The sequence below is a fragment of the Bombina bombina genome, chromosome 3 (assembly GCF_027579735.1).
Source record: "Bombina bombina isolate aBomBom1 chromosome 3, aBomBom1.pri, whole genome shotgun sequence".
In the NCBI taxonomy this organism is placed as follows: Eukaryota; Metazoa; Chordata; class Amphibia; order Anura; family Bombinatoridae; genus Bombina; species Bombina bombina.
The window spans coordinates 1,063,542,606-1,063,559,560 of NC_069501.1; the positions used below are offsets into that span (position 1 = coordinate 1,063,542,606).

At 41.4% G+C, this 16,955-nt stretch overlaps 1 protein-coding gene across 1 annotated transcript in view; it reads right to left on the reverse strand.

The window, feature by feature from the left end:
* LOC128652613 (eukaryotic translation initiation factor 4B) overlaps positions 1-10,558 on the reverse strand; it is a 242,562-nt gene extending 232,004 nt beyond the window's left edge. Inside the window, exon 1 of the mRNA XM_053705545.1 lies at positions 10,489-10,558. Within this exon, the coding sequence (XP_053561520.1) occupies positions 10,489-10,501 (13 nt within the window). The 5' untranslated portion in view covers positions 10,502-10,558. The remainder of the gene's footprint in view (positions 1-10,488) is intronic.
* Between the last annotated feature and the right edge of the window lie 6,397 nt (positions 10,559-16,955).

The window sequence follows — 16,955 nt, forward strand, 5'->3', positions numbered from 1 at the left end:
AAAATTCACATCTAAATATTGGATATTACATATAATAGATATATACACTTTACATATTATGCTATAATAGTAAGCAATATCAGAGACTTAAATGTGAGCTACTTAAACACATTCTGCCCAAAAGAATAATAGATCTCAGTGGCTATAAAAACATAATTTATGCTTACCTGATAAATTCCTTTCTTCTGTTGTGTGATCAGTCCACGGGTCATCATTACTTCTGGGATATAACTCCTCCCCAACAGGAAATGCAAGAGGATTCACCCAGCAGAGCTGATATAGCTCCTCCCCTCTACGTCAGTCCCAGTCATTCGACCAAGAATCAACGAGAAAGGAGTAACCAAGGGTGAAGTGGTGACTGGAGTATAATTTAAAAGATATTTACCTGCCTTAAAAACAGGGCGGGCCGTGGACTGATCACACAACAGAAGAAAGGAATTTATCAGGTAAGCATAAATTATGTTTTCTTCTGTTATGTGTGATCAGTCCACGGGTCATCATTACTTCTGGGATACCAATACCAAAGCAAAAGTACACGGATGACGGGAGGGATAGGCAGGCTCATTATACAGAAGGAACCACTGCCTGAAGAACCTTTCTCCCAAAAATAGCCTCCGAAGAAGCAAAAGTGTCAAATTTGTAAAATTTGGAAAAAGTATGAAGCGAAGACCAAGTTGCAGCCTTGCAAATCTGTTCAACAGAGGCCTCATTCTTAAAGGCCCAAGTGGAAGCCACAGCTCTAGTGGAATGAGCTGTAATTCTTTCAGGAGGCTGCTGTCCAGCAGTCTCATAGGCTAAACGTATTATGTTACGAAGCCAAAAAGAGAGAGAGGTAGCAGAAGCTTTTTGACCTCTCCTCTGTCCAGAATAAACGACAAACAGGGAAGAAGTTTGACGAAACTCTTTAGTTGCCTGCAAGTAGAACTTGAGGGCACGAACTACATCCAGATTGTGTAGAAGACGTTCCTTCTTTGAAGAAGGATTTGGACACAAGGATGGAACAACAATCTCTTGATTGATATTCCTGTTAGTAACTACCTTAGGTAAGAACCCAGGTTTAGTACGCAGAACTACCTTGTCTGAGTGAAAAATCAGATAAGGAGAATCACAATGTAATGCTGATAACTCAGAGACTCTTCGAGCCGAGGAAATAGCCATTAAAAACAGAACTTTCCAAGATAACAATTTTATATCAATGGAATGAAGGGGTTCAAACGGAACCCCCTGTAAAACGTTAAGAACTAAGTTTAAACTCCATGGTGGAGCAACAGCTTTAAACACAGGCTTGATCCTAGCTAAAGCCTGACAAAAGGCCTGGACGTCTGGATTTTCTGACAGACGCCTGTGTAACAAGATGGACAGAGCTGAAATCTGTCCCTTTAATGAACTAGCCGATAAACCCTTTTCTAAGCCCTCTTGTAGAAAGGACAAGATCCTAGAGATCCTAACCTTACTCCAGGAGTAACGTTTGGATTCACACCAGTATAGGTATTTACGCCATATTTTATGGTAAATCTTTCTGGTAACAGGCTTCCTAGCCTGTATCAGGGTATCAATAACCGACTCAGAAAAACCACGTTTTGATAAAATCAAGCGTTCAATTTCCAAGCAGTCAGTTTCAGAGAAGTTAGATTTTGATGTTTGAACGGACCCTGTATCAGAAGGTCCTGTCTTAGAGGTAGAGACCAAGGTGGACAGGATGACATGTCCACTAGATCTGCATACCAAGTCCTGCGTGGCCATGCAGGTGCTATTAGAATCACTGATGCTCTCTCCTGTTTGATTTTGGCAATCAATCGAGGAAGCAGCGGGAAGGGTGGAAACACATAAGCCATCCCGAAGTTCCAAGGTGCTGTCAAGGCATCTATCAGAACCGCACCCGGATCCCTGGATCTGGACCCGTAGTGAGGAAGTTTGGCGTTCTGGCGAGACGCCATGAGATCTATCTCTGGTTTGCCCCAACGTCGAAGTATTTGGGCAAAGACCTCCGGATGAAGTTCCCACTCCCCCGGATGAAAAGTCTGGCGACTCAAGAAATCCGCCTCCCAGTTCTCCACTCCCGGGATGTGGATTGCTGACAGGTGGCAAGAGTGAGACTCTGCCCATCGAATTATCTTTGATACTTCCATCATTGCTAGGGAGCTTTTTGTCCCTCCCTGATGGTTGATGTAAGCTACAGTCGTGATATTGTCCGACTGAAACCTGATGAACCCCCGAGTCGTTAATTGGGGCCAAGCCAGAAGGGCATTGAGAACTGCTCTCAATTCCAGAATGTTTATTGGAAGGAGACTCTCCTCCTGATTCCATAATCCCTGAGCCTTCAGAGAATTCCAGACAGCGCCCCAACCTAGTAGGCTGGCGTCTGTTGTTACAATTGTCCAGTCTGGCCTGCTGAATGGCATCCCCCTGGACAGGTGTGGCCGATGAAGCCACCATAGAAGAGAATTTCTGGTCTCTTGATTCAGATTCAGAGTAGGGGACAAATCTGAGTAATCCCCATTCCACTGACTTAGCATGCATAATTGCAGCGGTCTGAGGTGTAGGCGTGCAAAAGGTACTATGTCCATTGCCGCTACCATTAAGCCGATCACCTCCATGCATTGAGCTACTGACGGGTGTTGAATGGAATGAAGGACACGGCATGCATCTTGAAGTTTTGTTAACCTGTCCTCTGTCAGGTAAATCTTCATTTCTACAGAATCTATAAGAGTCCCCAAGAATGGAACTCTTGTGAGAGGAAAAAGAGAACTCTTCTTTTCGTTCACTTTCCATCCATGCGACCTTAGAAATGCCAGAACTAACTCTGTATGAGACTTGGCAGTTTGAAAGCTTGAAGCCTGTATTAGAATGTCGTCTAGATACGGAGCTACCGAAATCCCTCGCGGTCTTAGTACCGCCAGGAGGGCACCTAGAATCTTTGTGAAGATTCTTGGGGCCGTAGCCAATCCGAATGGAAGAGCTACAAACTGGTAGTGCCTGTCTAGGAAGGCAAACCGTAGATACCGGTGATGATCTTTGTGGATCGGTATGTGAAGGTAAGCATCTTTTAAATCTACTGTGGTCATGTACTGACCCTTTTGGATCATGGGCAAGATTGTCCGAATAGTTTCCATTTTGAACGATGGAACTCTTAGGAATTTGTTTAGAATCTTTAAATCTAAGATTGGTCTGAAGGTTCCCTCTTTTTTGGGAACCACAAACAGGTTTGAGTAGAACCCTTGTCCTTGTTCCGACCGCGGAACCGGATGGATCACTCCCATTAATAACAGATCTTGTACACAGCGTAGAAACGCTTCCTTCTTTATCTGGTTTGTTGACAATCTTGACAGATGAAATCTCCCTCTTGGGGGAGATAATTTGAAGTCTAGAAGGTATCCCTGAGATATGATCTCTAGCGCCCAGGGATCCTGAACATCTCTTGCCCAGGCCTGGGCGAAGAGAGAAAGTCTGCCCCCCACTAGATCCGGTCCCGGATCGGGGGCTCTCGGTTCATGCTGTCTTTGGGGCAGCAGCAGGTTTCCTGGCCTGTTTGCCCTTGTTCCAGGACTGGTTGGGCTTCCAGCCTTGCCTGTAACGAGCAACAGCTCCTTCCTGTTTTAGGTTGATGCTGCTCCTGTTTTGAAATTCCGAAAGGGACGAAAATTAGACTGTCTAGCCTTAGCTTTGGCTTTGTCTTGAGGTAGGGCGTGGCCCTTACCTCCTGTAATGTCAGCGATAATTTCTTTCAAACCGGGCCCAAATAAGGACTGCCCCTTGAAAGGTATATTAAGTAATTTGGACTTAGAAGTAACATCAGCTGACCAGGATTTTAGCCACAGTGCCCTACGTGCCTGTATGGCGAATCCTGAGTTCTTAGCCGTAAGTTTGGTTAAATGTACTACGGCCTCCGAAATGAATGAATTAGCTAGTTTAAGGACTCTAAGCCTGTCCATAATGTCGTCTAGCGTATATGAACTAAGGTTCTCTTCCAGAGACTCAATCCAAAATGCTGCCGCAGCCGTAATCGGCGCGATACATGCAAGGGGTTGCAAAATAAAACCTTGTTGAACAAACATTTTCTTAAGGTAACCCTCCAATTTTTTATCCATTGGATCTGAAAAGGCACAGCTATCCTCCACCGGGATAGTGGTACGCTTAGCTAGAGTAGAAACTGCTCCCTCCACCTTAGGGACCGTTTGCCATAAGTCCCGAGTGGTGGCGTCTATTGGAAACATCTTTCTAAATATTGGAGGGGGTGAGAACGGCACACCGGGTCTATCCCACTCCTTAGTAACAATTTCAGTTAATCTCTTAGGTATAGGAAAAACGTCAGTACTCGCCGGTACCGCAAAGTATTTATCCAACCTACATAGTTTCTCTGGTATTGCAACGGTGTTACAATCATTGAGAGCTGCTAAGACCTCCCCTAGTAATACACGGAGGTTCTCCAATTTAAATTTAAAATTTGAAATATCTGAATCCAATCTGTTTGGATCAGAACCGTCACCCACAGAATGAAGCTCTCCGTCCTCATGCTCTGCAAGCTGTGACGCAGTATCAGACATGGCCCTAGTATTGTCAGCGCACTCTGTTCTCACCCCAGAGTGATCACGCTTGCCTCTTAGCTCAGGTAATTTAGACAAAACTTCAGTCATAACAGTAGCCATATCTTGTAATGTTATCTGCAATGGCCGCCCAGATGTACTAGGCGCCATAATATCACGCACCTCCCGGGCGGGAGATGCAGGTACTGTCGCGTGAGGCGAGTTAGTCGGCATAACTCTCCCCTCGCAGATTGGTGAAATTTGTTCACATTGTACAGATTGACTTTTATTTAAAGTAGCATCAATACAGTTAGTACATAAATTTCTATTGGGCTCCACCTTGGCATTGGAACAAATGACACAGATATCCTCTGAGTCAGACATGTTTAACACACTAGCAATAACTTGCAACCTGGTTATAATCTTTTTTAGCAAAAACGTACTGTGCCTCAAAGAGGTACTTAAACGATTAAATGATTAAATGACAGTTGAGATAAAAAACTGAGAACAGTTATAGCATCAACTTTAAAACAACACAACTTTTAGCAAAGGTTTTGTTCCCATTAGTAAGATAACATAACTAAATTTGACATAAAAATTATTGAGTAACGTCTTTATCCACAGTCAATATAAAAAATTCTCACAGCTCTGCTGAGAGAATGTACCTCCCTTCAAGAAGTTTGAAGACCCCTGAGATCTGTCAGAGATGAACCGGATCATGCAGGAAAAATAATAGCTGACTGGAAATTGTTGATGCGTAGCAAAGAGCGCCAAAAACGGCCCCTCCCTCTCACACACAGCAGTGAAGAGAAACGAAACTGTCACAATTCAAAATAAACTACTGCCAAGTGGAAAATAAAGCCCAAACATTTATTTACTCAGTACCTCAGCAGTGTAAACGATTCTACATTCCAGCAAAAACGTTTAACATGATATAATACTTATTAAAAAGATTAGTGACCTTTAACAAAGTAGTTCCGGTGAAGTACCATTCCCAGAATACTGAAGTGTATACATACATGTCATTATAACGGTATAGCAGGATTTTCTCATCAATTCCATTCAGAAAATAAAAACTGCTACATACCTCAATGCAGATTCATCTGCCCCTGTCCCCTGATCTGAAGCTTTTACCTCCCTCAGATGGCCGAGAACAGCAATATGATCTTAACTACTCCGGTTAAAATCATAGTAAAAACTCTGGTAGATTCTTCCTCAAAGTCTGCCAGAGAAGTAATAACACGCTCCGGTGCTATTATAAAATAACAAACTTTTGATTGAAGTCATAAAAACTAAGTATAATCACCATAGTCCTCTCACACATCCTATCTAGTCGTTGGGTGCAAGAGAATGACTGGGACTGACGTAGAGGGGAGGAGCTATATCAGCTCTGCTGGGTGAATCCTCTTGCATTTCCTGTTGGGGAGGAGTTATATCCCAGAAGTAATGATGACCCGTGGACTGATCACACATAACAGAAGAAACACAGTTACACATAATACGTTAAACATAATACTCTAAAATGATATTTATAAAGTTTTAGCTCATACTGGTGTTATACACACTGCTCATGTATTACGGAGAAATTCCTTACAAAGAACGCTTCATCATCACCTGTATATAATATATATTAATTCATTTATATTAACTTTAATCATAATAAAGGTAATCTTCCTTTAATAATTACTTAGTTAAAAAACTAAACTCAGACTAGCACCTATTGGGTATTGAACCTAGATCTATGGCACCACTGGCGATAGTGCTAACCACTATGCTAGAGAGGTTGTAATAAGAACAGTTTGCCAACATAATTTTATACCTACTAGCGTATTTTACACCTAGCCAGTATAGACAGCAGAGCTATAAATTAAGAATTATACACAATATTTTACAATACAGAATTCAAAGTAATCAGCTTATATAAATTGTGATCATACTTCACTAAAAAAGACCATGTTTATTACCTATAACTCAATAAAATTACAGAATACACTTGAGTGGAGAACATTCAACTTTGCCAGCGGTTTATAAAATCAAATTCAGAGTTGAAACCTAGTGGGACACGTGTGTCAAGCCTAAAGATCCAATACATTTTGTTGTTACTCAGAATCTTGTTTTTATCTCCCCCTCTTTTAGGAAGTATAACTATATCTATTACCTGCCATCTGAAAGAGTCCAAGCTCTTATTGAGGTACATGCTGGACAAGTGGAGTAGTGGATTTCCCCACTGTAAAAGTGGAGAAAGGCTCTCTAATCCTTGACCCCACGTTGCGTGTCGTTTGTCCAACATATTGCCAATTACACAGAATGCAGGTAATGACATAAACATAGGTTCAATTACAATTAAGACAGTGTCTGATATCAAAAGACTCTTGTGTGACTTATGATTTAAATTATTTAGAAAGAATGGCAGTCACAAGGTCTACATTTGTTCCTCCCACACAAACATGGGTTAGCCAGGAGCTCTTAGTTCCCTGAATAGGGAGCAGATCAGATGACAACACTAAATTACCAATAGTCTTTATATTTAATTCTGCACACACCACTAAGAGTGAGAAGATAGCGTTTCCCCTTGGATATAGCTCTGTCTAGTGACATTGCGCCATTGAAGTGAATGTAGCTAGCTCCCGCTACTAGATCGAGCTGCATTCACTTCAATGGTGCGATTGGGTGCACTGTAACTAGACAGCATGCCTACAAGGTTCTTTTGAAAAACAAGACCCGCTCAGTAGAGCCTGTAGCGGAGACCATGTAAGTCCAACTTTGAAAGCAAAACTCTTGCAATGCTTTTGATTTAGAATGCTGTCGCTAAGATAATGTTATATAATTCTGCACTATGGGGTCAATTTATCAAAAGCTTTTGCCAGCCTTCGACCCCCTATGACTGCAGGTTCTCACAAGAAAACCTGCAGTCCGTATTTAACAAGCAGCGTTCATTAGACCACCGCTTCCCTAACCTCTCGCCACCTCTTAGGTGGCAAATTTCAATCTTCCTGCACGTGATTGGCTATGTGCGGGCATGCGGCGTTGCACAAGAGCACAAAATTGCGTTCTTGTGCAATGCTGAATTCCGGCATCGGAATTCAGCCAGCGAGAGGAGAGCTGCGGCAGACAGGGGCGCTTATGTATGCTCCTGTACGCCACCACTTGATAAATCGACCCCTATGTGCAGAATTATATAACATTTTGTAAGTTTACTATCCCTTTAAATGGACACTCAAGTCAAAATAAACTTATGATTCAGATAGAACATGCAGTTTTAAGACACTTTCCAATATACTTTCATTATCAAATTTTTGCACAGTCTTTTTATATGCACACTTTCTGGGGAACAAGCTCCTACTGGGCATGTGCACAAACTCACAGGGTATACGCTGTGATTGGCTGATATCTGTCACATGATACAAGGGGCTGGAAAACAGGAGAATTTTTTTTTAATTTGCCAGAAAAAAAATAATCAATTGCTTATTTAAAATTCAGGAGTAGGTGTCATTGCCTTGTCTTTTTAGTATGCATGTGTTGTTAATTATGCAATTCTACCGTATTTAGTGGTCCTTTAATTTGTGTCATACAAGCCACTTCTGCCTCTGTGATGTACTGGTGAACAGGTCCTCACAGGATTTGTGCTAATGCTACTGAAAACAGTAAGAACTTTTACTAGAAGCATTTCTGCTAATGGAAGTATATTGGAAAAATTATTCTTTTTAGAGCTGAAATGTACGTACCCATGCACATTTCAATTTTGACCTTTATCCCTTTAACTCGCTTTAGTGCAACTCACATGTTACTACAGTGCTCTATTTCATTTAATGGAGGTGACAAGTTTATTTTTTGTATTAGCATTTTAAATGGACAGTCTACAATAGAATTTGTATTGTTTTAAAAGATAGATAATCCCTTTTTTACCCATTCCCCAGTTTTGCATAACCAACAGTTATATTAATATACCTTTTACCTCTGATTACCTTGCATCTAAGAATATTCTGACAGCCCACTGATCACATGACTTCATTTATTATCTATTGACTTGCATTTTAGCCAATTAGTGCTGTGTTGTGCTAACTCTTAAATAACTTGACAGGCGTGAACACAGTGTTATCTATATGGCTCACATGAACTAGCAGTCTCCTGTTGTGAAAAGCAATAAAAAAGCATGTGATAAGAGGCTGTCTTTAGTGGCTTAGAAACAGGCAGAAGTTTAGAGGTTTAAATGTTACAAAGTATATTATTATAACAACGTTGGTTGTGCAAAGCTGGGGAATGGGTAGTAAAGGCAAAATTTATCTTTTTAAACAATAACATTTTTTAGTGTAGACTGTCCATTTAATACACCCCATATTACATCTGTGCATCTTAATAGAGTAAATATCACAGCCTGATAGTAAACTTACAAAAGCAACGCCATGGACATTGTCAGAAATAGATATCCTGAATGCATCCAAATGAATACATTTATACAAACATTATCTGAGTATGCACAAACATCAATAGCCCAATAAGATTTTAAACAGCAAATACAAGAAGCCAAATAACTAACCTAGAGGAATCAGCCACTGATTGACAAAAGATCAACAATATTTTGCTCTTACAAATGATGGGTAAACTGTGAAAGTAACAATGCAATAGCTTTGTCTCTAAATTCACAACTATGTGTCAGATTATGAGGCTTCCTTATTATGTCTCAAACTGTATCCTTAGGTTTGCAAACTCACAACTATGTATTACATTATGATACTTTCTTAGGATGTCTCCAACTGTATCAGTTTTTAAACTCACTAAATTAACAACCATTATATTATGAGGCTTCCATTGTATATGTTTCAGATTGTATCCTTTGGTTTGAAAATTCGAGCCCTTGGCTGTTATGTTATAAAGAGACTGCTCTAATAGTGTCTCAGTTAAGATTCTATATGACTTCCTTATACAGTATGTCTTGTTCCCACACTACATGGTATTTTAACTTACAGTATATAGTTACAGTGTTTATTGCATTTGGGTTTGAATTGTCAGGCACTGTTGATATATACAAATAAATCATATGTAAAGATAGCATGGCTATTAAAACATATGATATTCCATCACATTGGAGTGAGTAATGTCCACACTGCCCCTTGGCTGCTGACGTGTCCCTAATGTCCAGCCCCTTACTCTCATGGGCGGATAGTGAACTTTCTAGCGTTCAGGAAAATAAGAACTACAAACCTCAGCTACTGGCCTGTTAATGTATTAGCCCTCCGACCTTCCTTGGTCACAGACCTTATAATGGCAAAAAAGATGGAGAAAGTGGCGAAGAATAGCTACCATGCGGGCCACGTGTTACAGGGCTCGGTAACATTTAGCACTGAACGTAATAATGCTCATCTTACCAATTTCCCACCAATGTTAACCACTTACAACCCGCAACTTAATATAAAAACATTAAGCAATTTAGCTGAATTATGCAAAGCTAGAAACCCGAGCTAAGGGTACGGAATATTAGCAGCTGTTTTAACAAGGCACAAAACACTGAACATTTGTACATACAACATGATACAAGCAGGAAGAATTAAATAGGTCGAGAGCAACGTGACACAAACCCACTTTAGTAACACGTTAAGGGGCACAAGGTTGGAAGGCTAAACTAAGGGCACAGAATTGAATCAGCTGTTTTACTGCACCATATAATTTAGAATAATGCATATAAAGGGCATTACAACGGCAAGGATTTCTTAAAACGAGAACAACATGTGCTTAGATTGCATCAGTGTGTAATGTGCATACAGACAGGGTGCGGCCTCAGCTAGCCCGAGGATTATACGGCATCCATAATACAACTCGCCGCGCCATATATATTATATGGAGCGTCTGGATAAGTACGCGAGGAGCCACGTCACCAACTGGACGCAAAACGTAAACAAAATAAAGCCAGGCGAGCGCCGGTAAAGCCGGTTTGGGGTTTTACACCAAGTCCTCCTTACACACTCACCTGAAGCTGCCATGTTGGGCCGAGTGTGAAAGAACGCAAAGACCCGGATGAGACGGTCACGTGTACGCAAGCGCCAGGTCTTCCGCGAAGAAACGTGCAAGGCCCACGTGACGCTTGAACGCAAAGAACGTAACGATTCGCGGTAGCCATGTTTAATTTGGGAGGATGGGTCACATTTAATATGGCATACGATAGCAAACGTAGCTTAGTATGTTCAGTCTACATAAAGAGATTAAAAGAGTGGCAATGCTTATATATGATTTTGGTTGCTAGTTAAATATATATTTAACGCTGTTATTTTACTGTGCGTTTAAAGGGACAGTAAAGTCAAAATGTAACATTAAATAAAACATACAGTTTTAAACAACTTTGACTACTATTATCAAATTTGGGTAAAGGCAGTTTAGCATCTCAAATTCCAGCGGTACCACATCCCACCGTTGGAGGTTTGGGACCATGAATAGGTTCAACGATATTGGAAAAGATCAAGCTGTTCCAATATCTGCCCCAGGCGCCACAACTTCCACTGGGAACCTATCCATGCCCCCCACATTACCTTTCTGAAGTAATTCCCATGGTAAAGTGTATATTTCTACTTTCTGAAGTAATTCCCACAGTAAAAATATAACATTTTAAGGTAATTGTGGAGTTGATCGCCCTTTTCAATATTGTTCCCGGGCGCCAATACGTTCTGTTCCAATATGGTTCCCAGGCACTGCAACCGCCTCTGGGAACCTATCCATGCCCCCACCACCACACGGCGGGATGTGGTACCTTCCAACCGTGCACTGGAATTTGGGACGCTAAGTTACACCTTTACCCAAAGTAGCTTTGTTCTTTCTGTATCCATTGTTGAAGTGTAAAGCCAGGTTGTCTTAAGATCGTGCATATGCTTCTTAGCAGTTTATGGCAGCAGTGTTTGCAAAAATGTTTATAGTAATTGTATACATAGTTGCAAACACTGCTGCCAAATGGCTAAATACATGTTCACGCTCCTGAGCTCACCTTAGGGCCTGATGATCAAAGATTCTCCTGCTTTGAGAGAAATTGTAGTGCAGACTTCACAGGGGCTGAACTCACAGAATGCTCAAAGAAAAAGGGCAGAACTCTCCAGCACTGTGAGATCTCTCTAATTTATGTGGCCCCAATGATCTAAAGCTCTCTGTTCAGGCGAGATTATCTAAGACAGGGGTCTCAAAGTACCAGCCCACAAACCGGTTACATGACAGGACTGGCCCACCAAGATACCGGAAAACTTGCTGGTGGGCACGGCACCTGGACTTGGCCAGAGCCTGTGCTACCTTAAGGCCTTAGGGCGCACCAGTAGTTTACTTTTAATGTACGGTGCTGGCACTCAGCATGAGTCAGAACTTAACTTGTGCTTTGATTCCCATCACCGAGCGCGGGCAGAAGGAGCGATTACTATGGTCTGTACCAGTCAAAAGTACAGAGCAATTGCTCCCCCACTGGACTACTAGGAATTTTTTTTTTAACGGATTCAATATCAATGTTATTTTTTTTAAATTATCTCCTTAGCTTGCATTGTACAAAGTGCTGTCAAGAGATGAGGTGAAAAACAGCAAATTACGACAACCTTCTATGACCCTGTAATACTCCATAATGTCAGGTTTTAAACCTAAAAGAAAAATTGATGTTGAGCAGAAAAAATGTCAAGAGACAAGGGATTTTTTTTGTGGAGTTTAAAAAGACTGCTACTTGCCTAATCTGCAATTAAAGAGTTGCTGTTCTTAAATATTATAACCTTAAAGGGATACTAAACCCAATTGTTTGCTTTCATTACTCAAATGGAGCATGCAATTTTAAGTAACTTTATAATTTACTCTTATTATCAGGTTTTCTTTGTTCTCTTGGTATCTTTATTTGAATAAGCATGAATTTAATTTTATGAGCCGACCCATCTTTGGTTCAGCACCTGGGTAGCACTTGCAGATTGGTGTCTATATTTAGCCACCAATCAGCAAGCACTACCCAGATGCTGAACCAAAGATGGGCCTGCTTGTAAGCTTACATTCCTGCTTTTTTAAATAAAGATACAAAGAGAACGAAGAAAAATTGCTAATAGGAGTAAATTATAAAGTTGCTTAAAATTGCATGCTCTATTTGAATCATGAAAGAAAAAAAATTGGGTTCAGTATCCCTTTAAGTGGCATTATACTACTAAACAAGCTGATCAGTATGCAAAGTATGAGGCAGAAGAAAGGGAGAGGCAAATTGCCCAACTTCAGAAAAGCCTGTAAGCCTGTACATGCAGCAAAATCTCTTCAAGCGTGCAAAAAAGGAATGTTATGCAGAAGTCAGAAGTTGAGTCTAGCTATGTGGTGAGTGAGCAGGTTGTAAAAGCAGGGAAGCCATTTACTGAAGGACAGTTCCTTAAAGATTGCATGGTAAGCAAGCACTTACTAGTACTGTTTATAGTTCACTTTGAAATTTTGAAGTTTGAAATTTTGCTAGCAGCCCCCATGAGAGAAGAAAACTTGTTCAGTGCCGCGCAGGTAATTTGCGTTTCAGACTCTTGGTGTGTGTGTGTCTGTGTGTATATATGTGTATATATATATATATATATATATATATATATATAAACCTTCAGCTTACCCCTGCACTCCCTTATGGCACTTGTACGGCCGGTTCTGAGTCCTTATGTATCTGTGACGAACCAAGGTTATCCAACCCTGCAACAGTCACTTATTTGGCACAGAAAGGGTTTTCAGCCCCCTTTTCTGTCACCTATAGGTCACAATCTAGCCACACCAGGCAAGCTTGTGATTCAGTTTAGTGGTTGCAAGAGTTAATTCGCACTCCCTTAATCTGTACTAGACGTAAGAGAAATGCCCAACACTCCCTTTCCAATGCCACCCACAATAAACTATAAATCCTATAGCTCAAATGCTGCCACCACTTAAAATTTATTAAAGGGAAAATCTTAAGGAAAACCCCAGACTTTACACATTAACTCTAGAAATACAATTTAGCAGAAAATAACCTAAAATTATACAGTTCTAATATTCCAGTCTCTTTCAGTAACGTGGTTCAATTATTAGACAAAGGCCAAACTTAATAAAGGAATTATTTATTATGCCAAAAATATTATGCACAATGCATTATTAATAAAAAGTTGTTACAAATAAAATTACACACGCAAACAGTATTTTAAAATAAAAAGGAGAAAAACAGAATTGAATACTTTCCTAGTCTTCAAGATATGCGCCAGGGGCTGGCATGGAAAAGATGGCTCCTTACTTCTGTACAGCAGCTCCCCTTGTAAGAATGACAATCTTATTGTTAAAAAATAAGATTCTTAAACCCTACTTTTCAGAGATCAGGTTGCTTAACCACACCCTCCTGGGCGGGCTAAGAAACCCCCCTGTCTTTACAACCTTCAATAGACTAATTTCTTGCCTGAAATTATACAATCCAGTATCATTTCTGCTAGGTAATACATTTCTATATTTACATGTCTAGAACCTTTTAGGTTTATTGAGAGACTTGGTATGATACCAAATATGCCATAGGTTGTCATATTTACCTGCCATTAAGGTTATAACACTTTTAACCCACATATGTACATAATATACCAATGTCCTGTCAGTGACCTGGTCAGTTTTTGTAATGAAGAGCCTGTTTTGCATCAGGCATTCTGTTGACAGCTTAAGCCATAAACTTTATCCTGTGTATCTCTGTGACTAAGATTTTCAGTGACTTTATGACCCAATGCATACACACTAACATTTGGTGGCTATTTAGGGGGTTCTGGCACTTCAAAGAAAATACAAACACAATTCTTCTTGAAAACAAATAACTGTTTTGAGTGCAAGCTACACAAAGTTAACTCCTTAGCAGCTGAATCCTGAGATATTTGTGACACCTCCCCCGATAAGAGAAGCAAAAGGGGGTGGCTACGAGCCACTCCCGATGCGTATCAAAAGGAGCTTCCCCTTGCGGTGAGAACACCATTGCCAGACAGATTGCACCTAGCAGTTTTGGCAGCAGGATGCCCTCCTTTTGAAAGTAACACACTAGTTGCTCTACCCAACTGATTGAATATATTGCAGGGCCCCTCCCATGCAGCCTCTAGTTTGTTCTGTCTCATGGGCGTGAGTACAAGAACATTATGGACCATCTCACACACTACCTCTCTGGCAGTAAACTCCTGCAACTGTTTTTGTGCGAATATGGCATCTCTGGGTTTTGCAGGTACCTCCCCCAATAAGGTTTGCATCTTATCCAGGAATAACACATCATCCCCTGTTACAGAGGTGCCTGTGAAACCTAGTGTCTTGCTACCTATGGTGTGCTCTCTAAACATATTGTGTGGGGGGCGGAGCCTTGAGAGGCACTGGAATGGTCGCATAAGTGCCGAGCTCCGGGCAGATAATATGGATTAAAGGCGATTATGGCTTAATAGTAGCTGTTATAAAGGGCTGAAAGTATTATGAGACTGACCGGATCAGCAGTGTGCCTTTCAAAGTAACACAGCACGACAGATCGGTCGACAAAGAGGACAGGCTTGCAGAGCGCTATAGAGCCGCAGGCCGGCGGCCATATTTGAAAAAATCCCTCGTGGCAGGACTGAAAGGTCTTCTCTCCTGGGAGATGGGCATCGGTGTGTGTGGTCACTCAATCAGCTCCGCAGATGACACCGGAGCATGCAAGTGAGGAGTAAGATACATTTAAAAGGTGACTGCATGAGGCTAGAAGGAGATTGACGGCGGAGCACGGGACAACCGGAGCCTCTCACACAAAAACTGGGGAGAAAGAAGCAGGTATGCTGAGCGGCTAAAAGATAGCTATACAACATATTTAACACCCACAGACTCTCCCTAAACCTGCTTGAAGGGTCATGATGTGCCATAGTGTAAAAGCGTCATAATAGTGATTGTTAGCACGCAACTTACAGAGATAAATATAAAGTTTGCAGAAGACATATATGTAAAGGGACCTGGCAGACACACAAGATGAGAAAAGTCAGACCACACAGCAGAATAGTTTTTAATGGTGGATACCCAGAATTCTGAGTGATCAGTGGGAGACAGTTTGCAAGCAAGGCAGAAAACAATTAAGTGTCACCATATTGCGTTCATAACGGCTGAGACTGGGAAGAGGCCTAAACAAATAGATGAAAGATTACATCATGGCAGCTAGACGGAACATAAAGGCTACACCTGTAAGCAAACAAACATCAGCCTCAATGTTCTTTAAATCCTCAAGGGGTGAAAAATCCCCAGAACAGCAATCTCCACAGTCAGATGAGGAGAGAGACCCAGTTACCAGACAACAAACTGAGGCAGATAATCAAGCTCCAATAACAAAAGCTGATCTCAAACATCTAATGTCAAAGCAAGACATTTCCACTAATTTTGAGAAATTGTTAGATAAAATGGAAACCCTGCAGAATACTGTAACTAACAGCCTTGCGGAGCTTAAGCAGGAAATAGGAGATTTAGGCTCCAGAGTGGATTCGCTTGAAGAAAGTGGTGATGCATTGTCAGAGGGCCTGAATGATGTTACATCTCAAGTGTCTTTGCAGCAGCAAGAAATTGAAAACATTCACGATAAGCTAGAAGACCTTGAGAACCGCAGCCGACGTTGTAACATACGCCTGAAGGGCGTCCCTGAATCTGTGGGCCCTAAAGATCTCAACACATATCTACTCAACTTATTTCAGGGTATCACTGGTGCTGGAGGAGAGGAAAAATTTCAGATGGAGAGAGCCCACAGGGCTCTTAGGCCAAAGCCTAAAGGAGAGGAACCGCAAAGGGACATTATTGTTCGGATGCTCAGATATCAAGAGAAAGAGGAAATCTTGGCTGCAGCCCGCAGAAATCCCACATATAAGCACCAGGGAAACATCATACAATTTTTTCAGGACTTATGTTTGAGGACACTACAGAGGAGGGGGGCCCTCAGGCCTCTCACATCTATGCTGAGAAAGAATCAAATCCCATACAGATGGGGATTCCCGTTTGCCCTCCATATCTCATGGGAAAATAAGATATTCTCCATCAAGGATCCGGAGGAGATACCGGAGACATGCCAAAGATTGAAGTTAGATCCTCCGACCCTTCAACCACAGAGGCCTACTGCTGGAAGCGATTTCCAGAATAAGCAGCCGTTTCAGAAGAAATGGACTAAAGTCCCGGAAAAGAAAAGAAAAACGTGAAGACAAGGGAGCGACAGCATATCGGTAATGTTGTGACGAGTTTTGCAGAGCTCGCAGTAAGGACTAAGGATCAATGGTTTCTTTTTCCTGTGGACATTGACTATGCACACCCACCTATTCGTCGGACAGATGAGTATAATATTTAGATGTTTGAATGTTTTTTTACTGTTGCAGGTTATGGCTTGACAAGGCCTTGGGGCCTTCTATTACAGAGGTGGGCCTGAACAAGTGGCGAAAGACCTAATTCACTGGGAGACTTATCTATTTGTACACCAAATTGGGTAACCAC